The 16,959-nt window shown below is 40.1% G+C and overlaps 1 protein-coding gene across 5 annotated transcripts in view; it reads left to right on the top strand.

The window, feature by feature from the left end:
- RFX3 (regulatory factor X3) overlaps positions 1-16,959 on the top strand; it is a 213,599-nt gene that overhangs the window by 114,968 nt on the left and 81,672 nt on the right. For all 5 annotated transcript variants that reach the window (XM_075279001.1, XM_075278996.1, XM_075278982.1 and 2 more), the window contains one exon: positions 4,495-4,619. In XM_075279001.1, the coding sequence (XP_075135102.1) occupies positions 4,503-4,619 (117 nt within the window). In that variant the 5' untranslated portion in view covers positions 4,495-4,502. The remainder of the gene's footprint in view (positions 1-4,494; positions 4,620-16,959) is intronic.

Raw genomic sequence — 16,959 nt, 5'->3', positions numbered from 1 at the left:
CTAGATTGAAATTTTGCACATATTTCCAGCAATAAACGTGCCACTCATTTACATACGAGGGGCATCATCGAAAGCCTGCAAATGTATCTTACCACACCGGATTAGTGTATCTGCTAAAAAAGATTGCATGGGCTAATGGACTACAACATAAGCACTTGGAAAAGTTGTAGCAGTGCCAGGGCCGTGAACGTTACATGACCATTGTTAGGGAGGACCTTACTCTCAGATTGGCAACCGCAGAATCTGGGAATTTCACCAGAATCCATTTTGAGTATTCTCAAGCATGCCCATTAGATCTGAAAGATTTGCTTTAGAGAGCTGGCAAAGGGTTTGTACTCCCCAAACATGCTTTAGCATCCTAATTGATCCTGGGTGATGGCCGTCTGCGGAATTGATCACTTATGAAGAATGTTCAGGAGAATTGTTAACTTGGCTTTCCACAGAACCCACATCAAGAACTAACTGGTTATGTTTCCCGTCTATGAGATTTGTATCCCCTTGAAGGAACACATTTCTATATGTAAGCTTGTTTAACCCTTTACTGTCCAGCTAAGAATTACCAATTATAGAGTGCTACTGTTACACAAGAGGAGAAGATTAGATGTAACAGCCACCGGCAGGCTGCTCTTCTGTTTCTTCTGGGCCACTGGAGCAGATTAGTGTGTTGCTCCTTATTACAAGGTTAGCCAAATTAGCTATACAATAAGCCTGGCACTGTGGGAAATAGTTTGCGGCTTGCACAGTGAGTATTGTAAGTTTCGACTTGAGGGTATGCCAGGAATGCTTAAGAAGGAGTGACTAGACTATTGAAGGGTGAAGCGAAATTCTGAACCCACTTGTAAGACTTCTCATCTCTACAAAGCTCAGTTCAGAAACTCTTTGAGAGGCCAGGTTTTGCAGCCATGATATGGACCTTAAAATTTGTTGTTTTTTTTTGTTTTTTTTATTAACTGCTGTCTGAAATGGGCTTTGGGCAGCTAAATGGATTGCTCTTTCATATAGGTTTTATTGTAGTTCCGGACTATTGATATACTAATGTTAAATTTGTTATTCAATTTCAAGGGGCCACACGGTGGCTCAGTGGTTAGCACTGCAGCCTTGCAGCGCTGGGGTTCTGGTGTTCAAATCCTGCCAAGGGCAAAAAACCATCTGCAAGGAGTTTGTATGTTCTCCCCATGTTTGCATGGATTTCCATCCCATATTCCAAAGACATACTGATAGGGAAAAATGTACATTGTGAGCTCTATGTGGGGCTCATAATCTACATTTAAAAAAAGGAAAAAAAAATAAGTTATTCGATTTCTAATATTAATAGCCTATCCTTAGCATAGGTTTCGGACCCCTGCAGATCAGACAGCGCAGCTCTGGGTATTGCTTGCGTTTCGCGCACCACACTGCTGTCTTGTCATAAATAGTTTGGCAGCGAGTGTAGGAGTAACAATGCTGCCTCATAGATTTGAATAGGACAGCGCTGCAGTACTCACATTCGCCACTACAGTTTGTGCTTTCTCAGTACTGGTGATCTGCAGAAGCTCTGAATGTCAGACCTCTGCAGATCTAATATTGATGGACTATTTTAAAGGGATTCTATCATTAAAATGCTATTTTTTGCTTGCTAATACGTAGGAATAGCCTTAAGAAAAGCTATTCTTCTCCTACCTTTAGATGTCTTCTCTGCGCCGCCGTTCGGTAGAAATCCCGGTTTTCTTCAGTATGCAAATGAGTTCTGTCACAGCACTGGGGGCATTCCCCAGCGCTCAAATAGTACTGGGGGCGTCTCCAATGCTGCGAGAGAAATCTCCAATGCCACCTCCATCTTCATCTGGAACGCTCTCGCTGTGATGTCTTCTTCCGTCCTGGGTTCTGCGAATGCGCAGTCGGTTCAACTTCTAGGCATGCACAGTTGGCTCTGCCATTGGACCTCGGGCAGAGCTGACTGTACATGCCCGTGGCATTTTTTTTTATCTAGTTTTATGTTAATCATTCTATTAAAACATTTGGTGAGGGTATTAAAAAAAAAAAAAAAAAATCCATGTTATCTGTATTTAAAAAAAAAATAAATCTTAAAAATCATGCAGTTTTGACTTTATCCACTAGGCTATATAATATGCTCAAACTTACTGTTTTCTGTATGAGATTTCTTTGCAGTAGTCTCCTCTCTTATCAGCATATTGATGATCATAACTATCATACAGTATTGCAAAAAAGAAAAAAGTTTCTTTATTTCAGCTCACCATAAATATCTTTTTTCCGCCTGGGAGCTAAGGAGACTGTAGGACTTTAGCCAGTAGAAGATGCAGAAACATATAAGTGTAAAATGTTTCTGCATCATACAGTATATATGTAGATAAGACACATGTACCACAATAGGTGATTTCACAGCTTATCCCCCCCCCTCCCCCGTGCAATGACCTCTGCTTAGATTACAAAGCATGCCTAGAAAACTGTACCATAAAATTGAAAAGGGTCTGCTCCAGAACATTGTGTCTATTGGTCCATGGTCCTTACAGGAATTCACAGTGTGTACTAGGCTTAGTGGCAAAAATTGGAATTTTTAGGACTTTTTTAATCTAGCTATTAATTTTGAAAATTAATTTAATTAAAAACAACAAAAATTCTTAAAAATGTTTAATATAAAAATTTTATTTAAACAATAGGTGATTTTCTGGTGACACATTCCATTTAAGGAAGATTAAACCATGAAATTAAAGCTAAAAGTACAGATGAAATATAGTAGCCCTCACTGTTGTCTGGCTGAAGAACGCTATACATGATCCAAACACAAACAAATTTATAGAAATCGTGCACAGAACAAAGGTGTTACTCTATTGCATGGGGGCAATCTTTGGCCACAGGCTAGCAAAAGGGGTGAGGCTTAAATAACCTTTTGTCCTGCCACAGGTGGCACAGCAGGCAGGCTCCTATATAAAGTCACTTGGGTTACAGTCAGTCTGTGGAGAGGAGATGGAGTGACATGGTGTAGCCCCTGGGACACACAGAGAAGATTTCTTTATGTATTTCTGAATTTTACATGTAACACAGAGAAGCAAGGGAAAGCATAAGATTAATGGAAGAAGGGAATGGGACATTTTATTTTCTGTGTATTTTCTTTTTAGTGTTCCTTTAATATCAGATTGGAGGGGGTCTCATATCTTGGGACCCTTACCAATCAGCTAATTAAAAAGATATATCACCTGTGTCTAGTATTGCAGATCAGTCCCATTCATTTGAAAGAGACTAAGCTTCAGATGGGTCACGTGATGGATGAGTTAACATGATGCCATTGACTTGTGAAGTGGAAGTGGCACTCGCCTAAGTACCACTGCCACTGTGATCATCTGATCTGTAGGGGTTCTGGGTATCGAAGCCCCACAGATCAGATATTGTTGTTTATCAATATTTAAAGGAGCTCTATCACTGAGAAAAGTCATTTTTAACTAAGCACATCCTTGCATAGGCTTTAGAAATGCTACTTCACACTTACCTTTTGTATGTAGATTGCCTCAGTGGTGTCTGAATAAGTCCGTTTATATTCATATGCTAATGAGCTTCCAGCCAGCTCAGGAAGTTCCCAGCAGCCTCCTCTCTCCTATTATCTCCTATGTGTGTGAAGCAAATAAGAAGCTGAGTCAGCAGCAGCAGCAGTCTCCCATAGAAAACAATAGGAGAGGTGTGCACGTTGTATCGTGCACCAGTCTAATTAGCATATGAATGAAAACGGACTTATTCAGAAACCAATGAGGCAATTTACATACAAAAGGTAAGTGTGGAATAGACTTTCTAAAGGCTATGCAAGGATGTGATTAGTTACAAATGACTTTTCCTAGTGATAGAGCCCCTTTAACTCCTTTTATGCAACATAGATGTCAGTACCAATATTTCTTACATTGTGATTGTCTGCTCAGTTTACTAAAGACCCATTCTTACTGATTTTGGTGGGACCAACCCACTATTTTAGCAGCGTGACAAACGCCCAACTCTCTTCCCACAAATGGTTTTGGAAGTCAAAAGTTTTAAGCATGATTAATCTTATCATACTCAATATGATACTCCCCTATGAGATAGGCCTCCAGTGCCTACCCCTTTTGAAAACACGTACATGCTCTGCCGAACTAAGTGTGTATGGACAGATTGCAATGAATAGCCAGATGAGCAACAACTATTAAGGTGTCATCAGTGTTGATTTTTTTTTGTGTTCTTTTAAACGTGAATTATTGTCCTGTGCGTGTGTTTGTAATCACTGAATTGACGCTTTCATCTTTGGTTGGACTTTCTTATATTTTTGGATGTAGAGAGGGAATGCTTAGGGTAATTTTTTTTCTAGTTACAGTAAGCCTTTTGTATGCTTGTGACAGTAGGTATAGGTCTTATAAATGGGAATGTTGCTATTGCAGAAGTATTTACTTTTTATTTTATGTCTGTAAAATCATATTATAAATGTTTCCCCCTTGAAAAAAACTTTAAATTCATGCTGAAATAATCATTTATTTGCAGAAACTACCATGCAGACATCCGAAACGGTGTCGGACACGGGTTCGACAGTGACATTACAGACATCTGTGGCAGGTCAAGCAGCAGTGCCCACCCAAGTTGTACAACAGGTACCAGTACAACAACAGGTATGATGTCTCATTCAGTCTGTACGTCTCATATACCAATAGAGGCATTTTTACCAGACTTTATACTATAGCTGTGCGATTATGACTTAAAACAAGATCGTGATTAATCAGCCATTTTACCTCAATTACGAATAATGGGGATTATTTAGGTCATGGTCCTTTTTAAACCACACCCTTTTTACAGTGTTGGGTGAACCTTGTGAGATTCTTCCCATGTAGTTTGCCTGGCAGCTTGGTCAGACTGAACCTGAAGAGACCCCAGACTATAAAAGCAGAAGCCCCGGGAAGGTGATCAAACGTAAAAACCAGTATTACTCACCTCTCCTGAGCTTTGGCACAGTTCCTGACTATCTTTGGTGCTTCTGACTGATGTCAGAGACTGCTGAGGCCTGTGAATGGACCTCAGCATTAGAGATGAGCGAACACTGTTCCATTATGCTGCTACATAATGGCTGAAGCCCAATCACAGACCCCGGAGTATAAGAGTATATTAAGATTAATTGCCCAGCTCTACTTCATACAATTACACCTTATTTCCGAAGAGCGATTGTAGGTCTGATGTGAGGTTGTAAAAGCTTTAAAAGTTTGCACACAAAGATCATTTGTCATGAGCCTGACTTTCATTAGGTAGACAGAAAGTGCTCACAGGTGAGTGTCTAAAAGATTTCCTGAAATACTATTATATAAAATATATGTTATGTTAGGAAGTGTTTCAGGATGCCACTGTGGTTAAGAATCTGAAAGTGGATTACAACAAACTTCAGATTGCTCCTGAAGTGCACTTACCTTGCTTCACTTCTATCATTAAATCCTCTCTTGTACATCTGGGAGTGCACTCCAGGATGCCGCTCTCATGCAGAGCAGATCAATATCAAACCATAAATGAACTTTCAAACAACTTTTGATTTTCTGGCATTTGTGTAATAAATTTTGTAATACACTTTATTAATGAATTTTGGTTCTTTTCTGTGAAATCACATTCTGCAGAGCTTTAGAGACTTTGTTAGTAGCTGTCCAATATAGGACTTACAATCTCAATTCTTTATAGCTATTTCTATGTTAGAATATGGAAAGAAATCGAACATACAAACTCCTTGTAGTTGTTGTCTTTCGTTCAGACCAAGGCAACAGTGCTAACCACTGAGCCACCATGCTGCCCCTTCATATGAGACCAAGTTCACAGTTCAACCTGTATTATTTCCAGAGGTAATATCAGTCAGAGAAAACAGTCAGAATTGGCATATTTATATGCAGCTGAAGCTGCACCGAATCTGGAATTTTTTTTCAACTGGTGAAGTAAAACAGCTAGACCTGCTGAGAATCTCATCATTTACGTGACACCTGAAGCACTGTTATAGAATATGTAATGCAGATCCTAAGATGTAACTGTTTCAGGAAACACCCCGTTATTCAGTATGGGCCAAGACAGGAGACATTGTTCACGCCAACACAAGCCCTAAAGAGCTGGCAGTCCAGTTATTTAGCTCTTATACTCAAACTGGTCAAATGAACGTTGTGTCAGAATGGGCAAGGTATGGCATGGATGCCCACAAAATATGCAAATATGACAGATAATGTTGGGGGGACAAAAGAATTGGGCCTGTTGAGTTTTAGCACACTATCTTTGGAGGACTAAACACCAGAAGAGTCTGGTAGAAGCTTATCCTTCTCTCCCTAATAAGAATATATGTATGCTCAGCCAAGCGTTCTTGTGTATATGTGTATGGGTGGGGTCAAGAGCTACAATGTTGCTGCCAGCCTACAGTTTTTAGGGTCCATTCACACAGAGTAAACGCGCGCTCATTTTGGCACAATACACATGTAAAGAATACAAGTAAACGCAACAAAAAAATGCCCTTAAATAGCCCCTTAAAGTTATGTGGGTCCTAAGTTTTCACTTAAAATCTGCGAAGAGAAAAGATCTGCAAGGAGGATTTTTCTCACTGCTGTGTTTAGTGAAACCTGGCATAAGTGAAATATTAACTGTTAATTCTAATAGTAATTAAATTCAGTATTCTGGTTATATAGAATATAATGAATATATGAAGTTCAGTCACTGACAAACAAATTACCCAACAAAAAGGAGTTGTTGGAATCAAGTGAAACTATTTGTGTAAATATAATGTTGATTCATGTTAGTGATTACAATATCAGAGCAAAAGGATAAGTTTATTGGGCAAAAGTGTATAATAGGAAGGAGTTTCCTATATACTGTTGACAGCCACTGCATCTGTGATCCACTGAGAAGGAATATTATATGATATTGTATAAAGCTTAGCTTTTAATGTAAATGTCCCATTAAAATACACTAACATGTATCATCATTATATTTACACAAATAGTTTCACTTGATTCCAACAACTCCTTCTTGTTTGGGTAATTTGTCTGCAAAGCAAACCAATAAACTCAGTATATCTAAAATATGTAGTAGAGGCTGAGGAACGGGATAATGGATGATCCCCTAATGACAGATATTCCAGTTTAGAGATTCTGCCACAGCCAGATTAGGCCATGTTACTGGACCATCTATCAAGTGCACTGTCTCAAAAAAATGGGGAATAACCCTCCCTAACCACAAGACTGGGACAGTGCTGCTCAACAATGTGGCTACTACCCTGATGACACACCAACAGGAGTCAGACCCCCAATAGTTCACTGAACACACGCTGAGAGTGGCACTATTAAACCACTAGGAGGACAAAGACCCTATGCTTTTCTTTAAAAATTAAAAAATCAGGGGTCAATAAATCAAAGCAGTAAAAACTGCTGTTAATACTTGGTGGTATAATAAATCATACCGCTGGCATGACAGGGTATTGCCTGCACTGGATAACAGCGGAGCAAACAATGATCCAAAGCCATCCTAAAAACTTACAGGTCTCCTACAGCTGATGGAGGTGGGACCAAACAGACAGTGCCATCACGTGGTGCCCGGAGTCACCAGCCGCATCATGAGCACCAATAAATGGTAAGGGGGAGTTCCAGGTAACAGAGGACACCAGCTGTTAATTTAGGCTGTGTAACCATAAGCATAACAGCAATCCAGATAACTGATCAGCAAATAAGCATAGGGTAACCTTCAAGTCACACGTTCAAACCCTCAACACCTCCTGCTGCCTCCAACTCAAGAACATCCACCGAATCCGCTCCTTCCTCACCCCTGAAACCACTAAAATGCTCATCCAGGCCCTCATAATCTCCTGCTTAGACTACTGCAACACTCTCCTCCATGGACTCCCAGCAGACACCCTCGCCCCCCTCCAGTCCACCTTAAACTGTGCTGCTCGTTTAATTCACCTCTCCCCCCGATCTTCATCGGCTGCTCCCCTTTGCCAGTCCCTCCACTGTCTACCCATAGCCCAGCGCATTCAGTTCAAGCTACTAACGCTAACATACAAAGCCATCCACAACCTGTCCCCTCCATATATCTCTGAACTAATCTCCCGCTACCTGCCCACACGTAACCGCAGATCCTCCAATCACCTCCTACTCCTCTCTGCCCTCATCCACTCCTCACACAACCGTCTCCAAGATTTCTCCCATGCATCCCCCATACTCTGGAACTCCTTACCAAGACACATAAGACTGATCCCCACAATCACAGGCTTCAAGAACGTCCTGAAGACTCACCTATTCAGGAAGACCTACAACCTCCAATAACACTACTGTCACTACATCACCATCTGAACAGCCTCTTCCCTCACATTCTGTCTGTTTCCCCCTTCCTTCATAGATTGTAAGCCCTCGCGGGCAGGGCCCTCTACCCCACTGTGCCAGTCGGTCATTGTTAGTATTATATCTACCTGTATATTCTGTGTATTGTATGTAAACCCCCAAATGTAAAGCACCATGGAAATAATGGTGCTATATAAATAAATAATAACAATTATAATAATTTTGTAGAAAAAGTGTATCAGGATTCACATAAATGGGAAAATATTTATATCTATATCTATGTCATCATTAATATCGGCTAGTAAGATGATATAGTGGTACAACCTATATAAAAGAATGTGTAATATATATACAGCACTACAAAACGGGCGTGTAAAGCACTCATAATAAACTACAGTGGACCATTTATGATAGTAATGACTCCATATATCTATACACAAATACGATATATGATATAAAAAGGCATAAATATATAAATATGACAGCATGAAACCCATACAGTGTACAAATATATGTCACATATGTGTGAGATCCTGAACAAAAATTCCACAAGAATTTGCCAGAATTGCCAGCACCTGGGCGTTTGGATCCTGCACACACATAGGTTGCCGAAGCTGGCTGCCCAGATGGTCCTATAAATGCTTGATATGTGATAAATCTGGCAGCTGAGCAGGCCAAAATTACATAACTACAAAAAAGAAATTGAGACCAGGCAAATAAATACTAAAAATACAAACATCTGTTTATTGAATATCAAAACATATTAAAAACATGTAACATGGGAAGACAAACAGAGGAACGTTCACTACAAAGTAGCGAGCAAATACCACGACCCTCTCATAACAAAGTGGGCAGAGAGACCCCCTAATAATGTCCACAATATAATAAGGGAAGTACCCAAATCAATCCTAAGTGTGTAGACCAAAAATATAAATACACCCCAAATAAATCACAATATGGCTGCATTCACACGGAGTAACGCCAGGCGTTTTTTGTGTGTATTTTGTGTGTATTTTTACAGCCGTAAAAAGCAGTCTCCATTGAGTTCTATAGTAAAATACGCCTGTATTTTTACGTCCGTAATTTTACGGATGTAAAATTACGGACGTAAAATTACGGACGTAAAAAAACGCCAGCATTTTACTATAGAACTCAATGGAGACTGCTTTTTACGGCTGTAAAAATACACACAAAATACACACAAAAAACGCCTGGCGTTACTCCGTGTGAATGCAGCCTATAAGTACTAGGTACATACCCACAGACATGATAGCGATATAGATGGACCCAAAGGAGACACCTCTGCACACCAAAGATGAGAATAAAGATCAACTCACCTACTGAGCAGGCCAAGCAAGTGTTGCAATATGGCAGAGGCATTCCTGGAAAGCCCTTGCTGTGCGTCTATGGGAAAGCATTATCCTGCTGAACTATGCCAGTTTGAAGGCTTACTATGGAAGGCAGTTGTGGCCAGAGGATGTCCTGCACATTTCACTGAGCTTAGTGTTTCTTGTATCACTATCAGGGGTGACCAATTGTCATATGCAGTGGCTTCCCAATCATCACTCCAGCAGTTGGGACAGTGTGTCATTCCACAGCAAAGACAATACAAGGAGGCCTCCATACTCAGACTGCAGAATGACTGTCTTCAGATTGATTGGATTGAAGAATTGCGTAAAAGACTAATAAAGTTAGCAAAGATAGTTGGTAAAAATAATCAAAAATTATTTTACAACTACATAAATAATAAGAAACTAAAAATCTCTCATTTTAGTTTAATACAAATCTGAAAAGTATGATGTGCAAAGTATTCAGTGATGTGCAGAAGTTATTAATGGTACATACGGTACTCAGATTGGGTGCAATCACCACTGCAATGCTCAATACTGCTCAATCCTCTTCATTTTAATATTTTTATTATTGACCTGGTAGAGGGTTTAGAGTGGAATTTCAATATTTGCAGACAATACTAAGCAGTCAATACAGAAGAGGATAGTAGAATATTACGGTAGGATTTAGGGAAGCTTAAGCAGAGAAATGGCAGATGAGTTTTAATGTGGATGTTTTACTGTAAAGTTATGTACGTGGGCTGTGGAAACGTGTTACCCATTGTTTTAGTATTTAATACATACCGTATATACTCGAGTATAAGCCGACCCGAAAATAATCTGAGACCCCTAATTTTACCACAAAAAATTGGGAAAACGTATTGACTCGAGTATAAGCCAAGGGGGGGAAAGGGAATGCAGCAGCTACTGGAAAATTTCAAAAATTAAAATGGTCGGAGTTTTTGGGTGCAGTAGGTGCTGGGGAAGGGGAGGGGGTGTTTTGCTTGTCTGTCTGCCCCTTCCCTGAGCTTGAGGACTGGGGTTTTTTCCCCCACTTGGAATTCAGCCTGGCTGAATATAGAGTATCTGCAGTGCTCCTATTAACCCCTTCCCGACGTTACAGGAGCTCTGCAGATTCCCTATATTCAGTAGGCCGGGCACTTTCAGACACAGGGATCCCTAATGTGTATGTGTTTCATAGTAATTTTCTACTTTTATATGTATTCTAGGGAAAGGAGGGATTTAGAACTTTTATTTACTTTATTTTTTTATTATATTTTTTAAAGCTTCTTTTTTTTCACTATTTTATGGGAGATTCTATACATTACTATTGCGGCGGGTCGTAGACCTCCCCCCCCCCAAAAAAAAAAATAAATAAATTTTTTTTTGCTTGACTCGAGTATAAGCCGGGGGGGTTTCAGCACAAAAACTGTGCTAAAAATTTGGCTTATACTCGAGTATTGTAAGACTAGCGCTGAAAAACACTGCTAGATATAGGTGGCAGGTAACTTAATTTTAGCAACCAGTGCCAGGCAGCTGCTACTAAGGCAAATACAATCATGGGCTGCATTAAGAGAGTTTGAAACTTGAAACTGAGAAAAGTATTAATACAGTTAGTTGATTTTCAGTAAATGTAATGTTGCTTTTGAATTGTGGCTCTTTAGAATAATTTAAAGAAAATAAACTAATAAAACAGGCTTAGACAGAAATGATGGTACCCTTAACTCAATCTGCCGTACAACCTTTTGAGGCAATGACTGCAGTCAAGCGATTTCTGTAACTCTCAATGAGATTTCTGCACCCGTACACGTGAATGAACAGCTTCAGCTCTATCAGGTTTGAAGGTTGCCTCCTCCAGATCGCATGTTTCAGTTCCTTCTGCAGATGTACAAAAGGATTTAAATCGGGGTTCATAAAAGGCCACTTCAAAATAGTCCAAAGCTTTGCTTTTAGCTATTCTTGGATGTTGTTAGGTGAGTATTTTGCATCATTATCCTGTTGGTGGACCCATGACCTACGCTGCAACTGAGACCAAGCTGTCTGACACACTTTGCTCCAATATGCCTTGATAGGTTTTAGATTTCATTGTACCCTGAACAGGTTCAAGACACCCTGTTCGAGATGAAGAAAAGCAGCTCCAAAACAAACTGAGCCTCCTCCCATGTTTCACCATAGGCTTCATTCTTGCATCTGTGTACGCTGATGTGACTTTCCAAAAAGCTCCAGCTTTGTCTCATGTGTCCAAAGACAGTGATGGATAGTTCGATCTGACACTGATGTAACTTAACCATGGAGTTCACCTCTATATGCTTTGGAAGTTATTCGGGCTTTTGGGTTATCATTCATATCATCCGTCAATCAATCTGTCATCAATTCTCCTGTTGCTTCCACATCCAGGAAAGTTGGCTACAGTCTGTAGACCTTAAACATCTCAATAATATGTACAGCTGCACATTTCTGTAGATTTCTTTCTAATCTCCTGAGACAACTCTTTCCTTAGCTTTCTTTGGTCCATGTTCCCTATGGTCAAATTCTTTTCAATCTTTTCTATGGGAACCATCATTTTTGTCTAGGGCAAGTCTCAGTGGTTTCTTTTTTTTATTATTCTGTTGAACCACAATTCAAAAGAGATGTCTGATGAAAGGAAAGGAGCCGTGGTAGCACAAGCCCATGCACGGGCAGCATGCAGGGACATCCACGTGTCCTCTGTGTGCCACCCGTGCCTATAATTCATGGCCAACTGGCAGCACACTTTTTTGCTGACTAACTGCATGCAGTAGTGCCTAGTTACTACGGTATGCATGCCACCTGTATGCTAATGGAATAAAATTGCAGACTTCTGGTTTATTGCTTTCTATCATACTGGTGAGATATTTAGTTACATGTGCTATTCATTATTGCATTTAAAAAAACAAATGTTGTTCTTCATAAAAAAAAAAGCGTCATGTAAACCGAGCCTTATAGTTTGCCTCCCATTTTGATCCACACCTGGTTTTGTCTTCAGAAGCTACATCATCCAAAGACCTGTATATGGTCCAGGATTTGGATTGGTGCTTGCATGCCCTGTCAGAGTATCACGTTCTCTGGATTAGGAGCCATCTGTTTGCTGAGAACACCTTTCTACACATGATTTCATTAAACCTAATTCCTACAAAAAATGTAATTGGTTTTCCAAACAATTCGTTATTTATCTTGGATCATTTTCCCTACAGGAAGTCTTGTCATATTTGTTGTATAGTTTTACATTATGTGCATAATTACTATTAATTTTGACGCCTACACTTAAGAAGCCATGAAAGCCTTATTTTTGTTTTTTTCCCTGTAATGTCTGAAAAGCGCGCGGGCTAGTTCTTCCTCGCTGCTGGAGTAATTATGTAGAATAACTTACCAGCGAACAATGATACATTAAAAATGAGGTGAACAATATAATTAGCATTCTGAAATGTGAGGAATCTAGTAGTGTGCCAGCGCAATCCAGAATGAAAGCCTGCTGCAGAAATCTAGCAAGACAAAAAGCATGTCAAGCTGAATTAATCCAGAAGTGTAAGCGTCCATCGGAAGCATGGGGGATATTTTTAGATCTCCATTTCAAGTCCACTGAATTATGAAATGACCTTTTCTATGAAATACTTCAAGATGACTGACTGAAACAATGGAATTTTGCATTAAAAATCCATTTAATTACCAAGTGAACCTAGTGATTATATATATGATGTACAGGTCTAGAGACCGGCATAATGTAAATTGACACACAATCTATTCATATTTGCATATTTTAGTAATATCAGTTATTGGGTTTCAATTATGATTAAGTAAATAGATTATGTGTTTTTAGTTCATTATGTTACCCTAAAGCACATATTCACAACTTTGGGCTCTTTAAAGGGGTTATCTAAGACTAAAAATGAATGACCTACCTTGAGCCACTTAGCCATGCTGTACTATTCCATATAATCTCCTAGCAAATGCCTTAGATAATGACTGGCAGCCATTCCAGATGATGAAAATACAATCTATATTCAGCACCCACAATTCAACATACCTACTTTTAGTGACATTGACTGTGACTCACAAGTAGTTGGAGCTTGTTGATGCTGCTTGATTATTGTGTGTACTTACTCGCTTACTATGCTCGCTTACTCTGCATCTCTGCTTCTACCCACTTTGAGAACTTTTTTGTGGACCACCTCGGCAATGACCCACTATGATGTTTTATGAAGCAAGCACAAATTTGGTTTTCTGAATGTAGTGCCCAGTGAGCTTCTGATATACTTCAGATTACTGAGTAATATACAGCATATGGTTTGTGTTTTCTGTCCCTAGATTCGCCGATGAGTCCTATGAGGGACGAAAAGCATTGAGGTGCGGGATATGTATAGGGATTACTTGTGTGTTTTTTTGGTGAGGGTGAGTTATTTGGGACTGCCCTTGTAAAGACGAGAGCTATTTTTTTGGGACAATAGGGTTCAGGATAGGGTGTAATAGGTACAGTACATCTCCTATTTCTGCTGACTGACTGCACCTTTGAACAATATAAAGGTGATCCCCATTGGAGGACTGCCCGAACTTATGGTCCTCTATAACATGGGTGAGACTGTTTTATTACCTTTTGCACTTGGAGGTTTTTTGTTTCTTTTTATTCAATATATGGAAGCACATATAGAGGTCTATTTTAAAAGATTCATTAAAAAATATGTTCTATTGGTTTACTTTGCTGATGTTAGCTCTGTAACAAATATCATAAATTGCAGGAACTAGTTGACAACAGAGAGCAGTAGACTAAGCTGTTTAAATCTCACACAGCAGTGAGAGATAAGTCCCAGGAACCCAAATGTTTTCACCAGAAGCAAAGTCAGATGGGCATGTTCTAAATTTGGGGCCCAAGTTATCACTAAAGAAACTAGTATTTTATATAAACACTCCAACCAGAACCCATCATAAACTCATAAGGCAGATCAAAACCAGAAAAATCAGAAGAGTGTAAGCCAAAAGTCAGTCAGAGAAATAATGTCAGGGCAAAAATCAGGAGACAAGTGGATTTTTAGTAACAAGCCAGTTCAACATTAGAGCATTCCAGCAGAAATGATCAGGATATGGGAGGCTCACTAAAGTCCAACTAAACAGCAGACACCTGTATGAGCAGGAACAGGGTTTGCATATCTCTCCTCAGCTGCTGATTGGATCAGCATAGTAGGGGCATGCAGAAGCTTCACAGGTTGGCACTCTAACCTTAAGGCAACAGCAGCTAAACTGAGATTCCTGACCTATCCTAATGATAGATTATTAGTTTTTAGGCTTGGATAGACCCTTTATTGCCATTCTGTGTGGCCACACCAGCAGTTTGCTTGTGCACACTACATCTTCTCTGTAACATATGCTCTGGAAACATTAAAAATGCATGCTGTATATTAAACAGCAGATTTTGCTGTTACATAAAGGGGCATCCAGGAAAAAAAAGTGTTGTTTTTTTTTTTGTCTTTTAAATGGATCCTTCGGAAAGGTTCACATGGTGGAACTGGAAGAGGAATATGAAACACCTTAAATTCCTCTTCCATTTCTGACTTTCTGGCATCCCGCAATAGAAAACTGAAGCAGAGCTTTGGAATGGCAGCAGCAGGGAATCGGCCACTGAGTAATGCTTATATTTTTTTTCATGCATTTCTCCTCCTACTTCTTTGCATAACATACAAATTCAGCTTAACTGAGCTAACTGATAAAGTGGATTACTTTGTGAGTTACTTCTGTGAAAACAAGAATAGCAATGTCCACAGCTAGTATGGCTGAGAAGTAGTTAATATTTTAACCCTGTTACCAATTGCCAATACATAATTCCCTTGAGAAACTAGGTAAACATTTTGTCTTCTGAGAAGAATACTTGGGGTGTGTGACTGCATTCCAGGTGCAAGCTGAGACTTGTCCTATCTTGTCGCAGCATTCCCACTTCTGTTAATCTGTTTCGGTTTCCAGTCATTTGTATCTAATGTTCTTGTAACCATTGGTTCAGAGCCATTCTACTAAGACATTCTTCTATTTGCTGGAGTTGTTTGATATACACTATGTATTTTATTACTACTCTTCTTATTTCTATTAGGGAGCGTTCACACTACCGTCATTGTCCGACAGGTAGTGTCCACTCCTAGTGTCCGTTGAAAATCTTGTACGGACATTAGCAGCGGACACTAGCTGTGTCCGTGACATTCTGCATTCATTTAAATGGCGATCGGGTGCGTTGTTTTACACTCCGTGCCTGTCCTTAAGTGTCCGTTCCTAAAGATGTCCGACTTTTCAAGCGGACAGAAAAACCTACATGTCGGGTTTTGCTGTCCGCTTGAAAAGTTGGACATCTTTAGGAACAGACAGTTAAGGACAGGCACGGAGTGTAAAACAACGCACCCGATCGCCATTTAAATGAATGTAGAATGTCACGGACACAGCTAGTGTCCGCTGCTAATGTCTGTGGGAGATTTTCAACGGACATTAGCAGCGGACACTACCTGTCGGACAATGACGGTAGTGTGAACGCTCCCTTAGTTCTACATTTATTTTACACAAACATACAGTATGTCCATAATGCTGAACATTGCGAGTCACATGTAGGAAAACTAGTGCCAGTGTCGGACTGGGATGTATAGTGGGTCTACAGGGGCCCACTATCGGTATCCCTGCAGACCAGCTGTCTGCCAGTAGCTCCTGCTGCACTCGCCAACATATTCAACTCATCTGTGTCCTCCGGACGCAGATGAGTCGAAACTGGGACATACCTCCCGCTGACCGGGATGGCGGGAGGTTTGGTTAGGGGTCCGGCTCCTGACTATCCCAATCAGGCCCCTGACCAATTCATATAATGAGGACGGGGCTCAGGGCTCACTGGGGGATTCACTGATTCCCCGGTGGGCCAGTCTGACCCTGACCAGTGCTATCAAAAAAATGAATATGCTGTAAGGTCCAAGTTCATTGTAGCCCCAAAAATGAATACCTGTGTCCAAACTCACACCTGAAAGTTCTGACTACCCAGTCTCTTACAGGGAATGTATATTTAATATTACTGGTTAAAGCCAGATGGTGAAACATATATTACCTTTTTCTAATGTTTGTACGTTTTCAATGTGCTTTTTATCTATTTCTGTATTTGATTATAGAATCCGCCATTTTGGCTGAGCTGCTGAGAACAGCTTCTAGAAAGATGGACCATAGCCATAATACTTTGGAGATGTTCATTGAAGTTTATGGGACAGTTTTCTAGACAAGCTCTGTGACCTGAGCAGCGGTTATTGTGCAGTTACGGAGCAGGGGGTTTGGGGGTAGATAGATAAGCTTTGTCATCACGTATTCTGAAT

The sequence above is a fragment of the Leptodactylus fuscus genome, chromosome 1 (genome assembly GCF_031893055.1).
Source record: "Leptodactylus fuscus isolate aLepFus1 chromosome 1, aLepFus1.hap2, whole genome shotgun sequence".
Lineage (NCBI taxonomy): Eukaryota > Metazoa > Chordata > Amphibia > Anura > Leptodactylidae > Leptodactylus > Leptodactylus fuscus.
Note: the sequence above shows the minus strand (reverse complement) of the source record. Positions and strands in the feature narration are given on the sequence as shown.